This window comes from Eucalyptus grandis, chromosome 1 (genome assembly GCF_016545825.1).
Source record: "Eucalyptus grandis isolate ANBG69807.140 chromosome 1, ASM1654582v1, whole genome shotgun sequence".
In the NCBI taxonomy this organism is placed as follows: Eukaryota; Viridiplantae; Streptophyta; class Magnoliopsida; order Myrtales; family Myrtaceae; genus Eucalyptus; species Eucalyptus grandis.
The window spans coordinates 21537344-21546513 of record NC_052612.1 but is presented as its reverse complement, the minus strand read 5'-3'; the positions used below and the strand labels follow the sequence as shown (position 1 = coordinate 21546513).

General features: G+C 43.5%; 2 protein-coding genes across 3 annotated transcripts; both read right to left on the bottom strand.

The window, feature by feature from the left end:
- Positions 1 to 736: 736 nt before the first annotated feature.
- Positions 737 to 3039, bottom strand: LOC104433127. Its single transcript, XM_010045782.3, has 2 exons — positions 2558 to 3039; positions 737 to 1334 (listed from the first exon to the last, which is right to left on the bottom strand). Exons 1-2 carry the CDS (start codon positions 2909 to 2911, stop codon positions 888 to 890), a joined length of 801 nt encoding a protein of 266 aa, XP_010044084.2. The 5' UTR covers positions 2912 to 3039; the 3' UTR covers positions 737 to 887.
- Positions 3040 to 4873: 1834 nt separating this feature from the next.
- On the bottom strand, positions 4874 to 8983 carry LOC104433128 (protein NRT1/ PTR FAMILY 8.1). 2 transcript variants are annotated; one of them, XM_010045783.2, is made up of 5 exons: positions 8854 to 8983; positions 7869 to 8006; positions 7521 to 7738; positions 6429 to 6979; positions 4874 to 5874 (listed from the first exon to the last, which is right to left on the bottom strand). In XM_010045783.2, the coding sequence occupies exons 2-5, from the start codon at positions 7981 to 7983 to the stop codon at positions 5043 to 5045; spliced, it is 1716 nt and encodes a 571-aa protein (XP_010044085.1). In that variant the 5' UTR covers positions 7984 to 8006; positions 8854 to 8983; the 3' UTR covers positions 4874 to 5042. The 2 variants fall into 2 exon arrangements, with proteins under 2 accessions (XP_010044085.1, XP_010044086.1); XM_010045784.3 differs by having other exon boundaries at positions 7869 to 7998; positions 8854 to 8971.
- Positions 8984 to 9170: the final 187 nt, after the last annotated feature.

Sequence of the window (9170 nt, the reverse complement as noted above, 5' to 3'; positions counted from 1 at the left end):
AATCAATAGTCTAAAACTAACAATTAGATGTTGGTAAATAACTCAAATGATTGTCAATAATCCAAACTTAGTTTAGTAAGTTAATATGACAAAAGTTAGTAAATCAATATGATTTAGATTGGCAATTTTATATAAGAGTTTGTAAATTCAAAACATTCGTAAGTCAAGCAAATAAAAATATGTAAGTTGGAATAAAGGTTGCCAATTTGCGAATTATCAAACAAAAGTTTGTTATTTGATAAAAATGTTGGAAAATAACAAACAATTTACCTAAAAAAATAACATTGATAATAGCAACAGATTTTCAACACTTATTGAAATTTATCAGCACTGAAAAATCTCCAGATCTTCTGACACGTAACAATAGAATTCCTATTGATGAAAATGGATAGAATATTTAGTTAAACTTATTTGTGGAAGCTACTCGATCCAATGAAAATTACGAATACTTGAGAAGTACATGGATCATTTATCCCGCACGGTACTATCTTTGTGATTTTAAAAATTTGATAATTGATCTATGAGTAGATTTTTATCAACTATTGAGGTTTGTCGAGGCACGGAAAGAAATTCCACCCACGTCGAACACTGGTTGATTTCATCTCCCACTCACAACATTTTTGCGAGAAACAGAAGCGTGTATGAGAAATTGAAGAGTTCTTGAAATCTCTGTGTGTGAGTATGCATTTATGAGAGATCCTAAAACATCCTAATCTTGAACAGTACTTAGTCAAGAAAAGGAAAAGAAAGAACGAACTTCATATATCAAATCAAAACCAAACTATGGACTCTGCTGTATAGTGTGGCATCATCCCGTTCATTGCCAGAGTCATCAATGAGCAAAGAATGTACATTTTGACCATGGAGGGAAAAATAAGTTCAAAAATTTACTTATCTTCTCGTTCGGATCTCTCTTTCTCCGTCTGCTCTGTTTCCGACAGCATCCCTTGCTCGTACGCGAACTGAGTGATCAGAGCCACTAGAATCGCCCCGAGGACGGCGACTTTTCTCCAATCGGGCGAGGACAAGATGAAAGAGTCGGCGATCCCGGTGACTAGGATGCCGATCAGCGCGACATAGACATATCTTCGGGTTTTCGACCCAGCGCTCTGTTTCACGACTTCTTGGACCTTCTTCGCCTCCTCCTTGGCTTTCGCCTTCTCGACCGGCTTCTTCTCCTGGGTGAGGCTCTTGAAGAAGAGTCCCTCGTTGCGGTCCTTCTCGACCTGCCCCTCGAATTCCGCCAACTTGTTGTCGCTCTCCTCGATCTCCATTCTGTTGAGCTCCATGGATTCTTCAAATGATTGCATTCTGCTCTCTATGTTCTCCATTATCTGGCAATAATACGTAAAGGAAGATATGCATGTGCAAATGTAAAGAGAAAAACTATTTCTGGAAGTAAACTTATTTTTAAGGGTGTTTATAGGGTAGAAATAATTGAAATTCTAAAATCGAAATACATGAAAGAAAAGGATAAAAAAATTATCAATTTACTTTTTTTTTGTTTCTTGAATATTTAGATAATAACTAATTTAGGATTTTTTTTAATGGAAAAAATGGACTAGACTATACTAAGGAATGAGGTCCCTTCGTTTTATATAAAAGTATAGATGAAATATGGGATAATAATTAAAACGACGAAGTTTTTTCACCTCCACTTCTGCATACATGTTCATAGAAAATGTAACGTTAGAAATCTCAAACTAAGTGCCTATTTACTTGCGTTATTTTCAAAAGAAAAGGACAACTATTTACCTCGCCAAAGTTTAAAATATTATGCAAGTTTCAAAGGATTGTAAAAAACTTCATATCTAAGTGCCAAAATTTCTAAATGGTGAAATTTTTGGATGTTCCAATTAAAAGAAAGTCAAAACGCGACAGCCACAAAATTAAATCAAGCTAAAGGCAAGCAAGCAAAGTTCTATCCAAGAAGGCTCTAACACTTTCAACGCGGTCAAATGAATTAAACTTATAGGTAAGGGCAACAGTGAAAACACCACCTTCTCCCCTTTCCTCCTCGATTAAATAAGCGCTCCATTTCATTCCTAACTATGTTAATCCAGCAAAGACGAAGAAACAATGGCAACCCAAAAAAGGTCCAGACAGGAGAAAGTATACCAACTAGCACTGCTCATCACATTTGACATCACTATGGATGGTCACGCATCTCACTTGTAATTGGTCGAATGCATCACATGTTGCTATTAAACGATATATCCATCATACGAAATTCTTATTTTTAGGTGGAGGGTGCGGAAAACTACCAATTTTACTTATGCCAACCCAAAAGTTTATTATGCAACGGTATGCTTAGCATGTAAATAAATTCCAAGCGTAATATCATAGTATCAAGCCAACTGCAAGAATTTAGTACTGACCGATATTCTTTTTTTTTCTTTTTCTTTTTCTTTTCCAAATTGGGAGGCAGCATTAGAAAGAGAAAAACGAATTTCGAAATGCCTTTTTTTTTTTCCATTTTCCATTATCCATTCCGACCAGTCGCACTCTCTTATACCAAAAGTCTAATCGGATCCGAAAATCGTGAGGATGAACAGACCCGGTTACCCGCTTCGTCGAGGCCTCGGAGCGCGTCCTCCCCGATCTTGTCGAACTCGGCGCCGGCCTCCTCGCCGAACTGGGTCAGGTAGGCCGACCGCTCGTCCAGGTAGTCGCTGAGCCGGACCTTCTGCGCCTGAAGCATCGCGATCCGGGCCAGCAGCTCTTGCTTCCGGGCATCGCCCTCTGGCGGCGGCGGCGGAGGAGAGTCGGAGGGGCGGGACGAGCCGCCTCGCTTGCATCTGCACAGGGAGAGAGCCGGGCGCTTTTTCTTCTTGGGGTTGAGGTTGGAGGGAAGGAAGGTGGTCGGGTCGGCGGGGGAGAAGGAGGTGTGCAGGGTTTTGAGCGCCATCATCTTTCGAATCCTTTCTTCGGTTGAACAATGGAGAAGTGGAAGGAGAAGGAGAAGGAGGAAGAGGGATTTTTCTTTTTTGTCATTTTCCGGGACAGTTTCGGACCTCTCGTTTTTTGTGCTGCATTATCTCTTCTTACACGGTCAAGTAACTTAGGAGCAATGATAATGTCATTGGATGCTGATCGTTCCGTCAAATAGCTCAATTGGACAGATGGGTCATGTCGCTCAACTAATTTCCCAGATATACGAAAAGAGATCCTTGCCAAAGACGACTCTTGCCCTTTACTAGGGACGATCTAACACCTCATTGGTAGAAGGCAAGGGTTTTAAATATTAGTGGCGGTGGTGAGTTCAATTTTCAAACCTAAAAGAGTGCTTGTCAACTATCAAAGACAATCCCATCATCATATGTGATCTTTAAATTCAGTTACAACACTCGTGAGATTCAAAGGTTTGGAAATTGGAAACGGTCAATGTAAGAGTCATGTAGATCATACTTTGGGTCCATTTGGGAGAAGCTTTGGAAGGGACTTTGGCCATCAAAAGCCCCTTGGGCCAAAATAAAGTATTTGGGAAAAAACTTTGAAAGTCTCTTACTGGCAAGCCAACATTTGTAAGGCTGAGAGCCCAAGATAGATCTTGGGATGTCTTGGGCTTTCAACCTTCTGCAAATATAAACATTACTGTTTATCATCTTCGACGTTTACTGTTCATGTTCTTCAATGAAGGCGGTCGGCGGGGTTGCGCAGGGCTACGAGGGGCCAACGATCGGCTAGAGGGAGGCTGGCAATCGTCACGGTGACCCAAGCGACCGTCACGGCGACCTAGGTGACCATCGCCTGGGTGTCGTGACGACCTCCACACCATCTGGGTCACGGCAGCCTCGTGAGGGGCCGTGCGATTTGCATCTCGGCCGACCTCGCCAAGGCCGCGTGACCTTAGGCGAGGGTCGCGTGGCCGGTGAGGTTGCGCGACCTAGGTGTAGCCCTCACCGAGGTCGCGCGACCCAAGCGTGGCCCACACCGAGGTCACGCGGCGTCTCGCCGAGGTCGTGGGGCCCTCACCGAGGTCCCCCGACCTCAGGCGAGGGTTGCGTAGCCTCGGCGACAGTCGATCGGGGTCACGCGACCACTGACGAGGTCACACGACCCAAGCGCGACCCTCGCCGAGGTTGCGCGACCTAGGTGCGGCCCTCACCGAGGCCCCGACCTCGGGCGAGGGTCTCACCAGGGTCACGCGACCCTCGCTAGCGGTCGCCCGACCTCGAGCAACCTCGCCAGTGGTTTCCAAGGGCCACCTAAGGTCCAGTGACCTTAGACAACGACACGCCGGTGGTCCCATATCACTGGTGGTCGCTGCCCTTATCGGCCAAATATATTTTTTTTTTTTTTTTTAATAATAAAAGTGCTCTGTAAATATAAGTCTTCCAAAGCTATTTTATTCAAAGATACTTCGTAATGGACTTTTAGATTATAGTTTTCCAAACGCAATTTGCATTTTAACAAACCCCTTTCACTTAAAGACTTTTGCATTTTCTCAAAAACTTTCCCAAAAGTCCAACCAAACGCACTCTTTATATCCACTACTTTTAAAACTACCGCTTAAACATCCTAGGCCAACAATCTCTAATTTCCCCTCGTCCTACCGCCGCAAGGCCCCATCTCAATCAATGGAGTTACAAACACAACTTTCCTCAATTTCAAGTAAGGGATACAGAGACCACTTTTGTCATTATTCTCCAAGTTTCTATGGCCAATGGATAGTCATTAAGAACATGAGGTACTCTTTACCAAACAGATGTTAGGAAACGGAATAGGAGCCAGTATCAAGATGCGTTATGAGCACTATTACCTCCAGGCAAATGCATCAGCGAAGCTCGATCGACCCTTGAACAACCAAGTAATGAACAATGTCGAAGAGACAGTAATCTTATATGTGTCAGAGAACCAAAAAGGCAGAATGTAACAGAAGAATCAACAACTTCCTTTCCAAAAGGCACCAAGTAAATTAATATATTTACAAATTACGAGCACATCAGCATGTACGCCAGACGCAAGACACTGAACTTTTTAACTTTAAAGCAGGGAAGATAGGTAACTAAATTGCACAGCATCAGAGAAACCAGGCTCTGTCAACGGGCAACTCCTGTCGCTTTCTTGTAGGTATAACACTTTGCAATCCAGAGATAGACCAAGAAGTTAAGCAGGCTCAGAATCGCCAAGAGCCAGTAGAAATAGTCGAGATGACCCCTGTTCAGATTATCGGGAATCCATCCAAGCTTTCCGTTTTGAGTGGTCACTTTAGTCACGATGGTCACAAGTAAAGTGCTCAGGTAATTTCCCAATGCGACGGTAGTAAGAGAGAGAGCAGAGCACAAGCTTCGCATCGCATCCGGTGCCTGGTCATAGAAAAACTCCAATTGCCCAATAAAGGTAAAAACCTCGGCACACCCCACGAGGAAGTACTGAGGGACCTGCCAGAATATTGACGTTGGGATGTACTCAAGATCGTAGTAGTTGTTCCTCCTGACGATGCCAAGACGAATGACTTCCAAAATCCCTGCAACGAGCATGGAGAAGATAGAAATTACAAGGCCGATGCCCATCCGCTGCAGCTGAGTGAACCCGCGTTCCCTGCCTGTGAATTTCCTGGCATAGGGGACAATAACTCGGTCATATACGGGAGCCCAGAAGATGACACTCAGTGTGTCAAAGAGAGAGAGGGAAGCCGATGGGATCTTGAAGTGTGGTCCCATGTGCTGGTCCAAAGTGTTGCCTTGAAGAACAAACATCGTGCTCATCTGGCTGTACACGGTCGCAAAGACTATTCCAGATGCCCATACTGGAAGCAACCTGATGATTGATTTAAGCTCCTCCACTTGTGTGACTGTGCAAAGACGCCAGGGATCTGTATTCCCCTTTATGTTATCAGTTGGGATCTCAACAGCAGCCTTGTCAAAGAACCTGCAATATGTAAATGATTAAAAACCACAGGTTAAACTATCTACAATTGTCAGTATGCTGCTAAAGCCGATCATTTCAATCTACTACAAACAAAAATGCCCAGGGATGGTTCAGCATTGTAATTGTAAGGCATAATTAGGACGTAAGAGTGTGCCCAGAAACATAAGTTATAAACTCATCCCAACTTTTTTTATGGGAGATGAGCCAAACAGCTTCTCACCCAACCATGGTATCAGCAAAGGAGCATCAAATCGTAAAATGCAGAACGTACAAAAGAAAAGAGATCTTTACTTCTATATGTGGTAGGATAGAGCAAGATGCAACAACAGCGACTGACTTGAGCAATCCATATTTTTCATAAGGACATTTCTTTGTAATTAACGATCCAAATCAGTTAGGAAATTAACCTACTCACTAAGCTTCAATGTTTCTTAAACATATCCTAACAGAGACCACTGGTAAAACAGGCATAAATAAATGATGATGTGTACAAATACCCCGAAAATCTTCAAAATATTTTAAACCTAATAAAATCAGGGGATTTAGACACTTACTGCAACTCATCCGTGTGCTCAAGCTTGCGACTTCCTTGGATAGTGCATTCTGCATCTGCTGTCTCATGGAGATGAGTCTTGTCAGCTGGAACTTCTACCTTCATTTTTCTGAAGGATGCGACTATTACCTGGGCAATCCTTGTAAGGGGACTGCCTCCAGGTTTCTGTATCCTGTACAACCGGCTACCGGAGAAGAAAAACACAATAGCAATGGCCATTGCAACTGCTGGGATTCCAAATCCCCATCCCCAACCAACATTCATTTGAATCCACACCAAGACTGAGGATGCAATAAGTGCACCAATGTTGATTGACAAATAAAACCAATTAAAGAACGAACTCTTCTTTTTCCTCTCAGGTTCATCCGTTTCATCAAATTGATCGGCACCAAAGGATGAAACACAAGGCTTGATTCCACCAGTGCCAAGAGCAATCAAATACAGCGCCACAAAGCAGGCAGCAGTTTGGGATGTTTTAGGATGGCACTCACCATTTTCACAGGAAGGCTTTAGCCCAGGAACAGAAGCAGATATTGTTAACAGTGTCATCCCCTGCACGAGTTAGAAGAACATCTTTTTAGGAACTCTTTGTCAAAAGAGGGGGCAAAAGCACATGTAAAGTTGCTTCAAATATCTCAGCCTTCATCATCTATACAAGTCCCACAAATAATCTGTCCATCTGAACGCAATGCCAAGTTATTCTCCCAATCAAAGGAGCAAAGATGCTTGACCAAATGACGCCATCACAGACACTGGAAGCATTTCAATTGACCTTGATACAGCTAGAAGGAAGAGAAGAAAAATCTTTATAGTCTATAAAGAGTATATTAGGAGTAAATCTTCAAAATAAGATTCTTTTTCTTTTAACTGCGGGACCTATACCAAATCTTAGAGTTGTTTTTTCTTCTTTCGCTAAGAAAATCTCCGTGGTCTTCTTTGGGCAGAAGAAATATTCATGATTGTAACATGTAATCTGTACCATAATTATCCAGTTGATTTTGATACATAGACAGGCATGCATCGAAATGCATCCGATTTGCAGTGCAGTCATCTGAGAACACACAATAGCATTTATATTCTTGGCCATGCTTACCAGAACATAAACCATTGAAAAGATGGCTATTGTCCAATATCGTCCCAAGTATGAATCCGCTAGAAAGGCTCCAATCAGTGGAGTAATGTAGCAGGTCCCTGACCAATTGGTAACATTATTTGATGCGGCAACATTACTCTGGTGTAGGCGTTCATGGATATAGTTCACCAAATTGGTGCCCATGCCATAGTATGCCAACCTTTCGCAACATTCATTTCCTGATAGAATAATCTTTGTTAGAATATATAACACTCTCACGGTCATGCAGTTCCTGACATAAGAGGAATCCAACAACCAGTTCAACATACGGAATGTTAAAGATGGACAAATAGCGCCCCTAGACCATACCCAGGATAAAGCGGCACGCCTTCCAGTTCCCAGTTTTTGTCCTATCGGCAGGATCACCACGGATGGTCACCGTCCCATCTTTTGTGTAAATATCCTCTTCAGCCATGATATCCATCAAACTCTCAAACCCCTATGCAACTTCAAAAGAATCACCCGAAAACTCAGCAAGTCAACATCTCGATAAGCATGTCGATCTAAAACAGATCATGTCAGGACTCTAGAATCAATAATTTCTCATCGAACATGGACAGTTATCGGTAGAATGCTACTTCTATTCTGAAAAGCCAAGAAATATTTCATGTTACTAGCGTGTGTGGTATCTTTTGACATCAATTACGGCACTTGTTGCGAATTTCACCCAGGAATGAGTAGTCCACAAGACGAGTCCCACTCAAACTTGATGGCCCACAGAGGAATAACAAAGAATAATTAAATAAATAATATATTCTCCGTACAAAGATTTATATACTAAAGAATCAGATCCTCCCAATTCAAAACAATCTAAAATTTAGATTACTTCATGCTACTTTAAGCACAACGTTCAAGAAGACGGCATCATGGGATTCCTCACTGCCTAAACCAAACATGCTCCAGCATCGAAATCCATCTCACAGACCGATTCAAAAACCGACAAAAACCAAAAATTTGACAAATTTCGGACGGCCAGCTTAACCGCAAGGCGCAAACCACGCTCCCAGGGAGTTCGCAGACAAGCGCAAACGACCCGACCATTCTTCAGACCAACGGCGACAAGCCCAAAGGTGCACCAGATCCGCACTCCTCGCACTCGCCGAGTATAAAAACGACCGAAAAGAAACGTCGGCACGTAGCGGAAAACCACGACTTTCGGACGCCGCGACGTTAGCATAACACGGCACGGAAGCGCGCCCCGTTCGCGTGCCGAGAACCCGGCGACGGATTCGAAGCGGGTAAAGAACGGAGACCAACTAACGCACACAGAGAGAGAGAGACGCCATGGACGCACCTCGATCCCGGACGGCGAACGACGTCGCTTCCCCTCCGGCGACGGCCAGGGGAGCTCCGGCGATCCTGCGCGCGCGAGGAGAGGAGGAGGAGGAAGACGACGAGAGAACCTCGGCAAGTGATCTCGTACCAACTCACGTGAAAAAAGGCGTCGTTATTTATAGCTTCGAGACTTTCAGGGTTATTGCTACAGAGCCCCGGTAATTTGCGTTATTTGTAGATTCCCTCCACGTATTTTTTGGTATTTGTTTACCCCCGTCCGATTCGGGGGCAGGAATCTGCGGCCGGCCATGGGAATTGAGCATGTGAATCTGAATC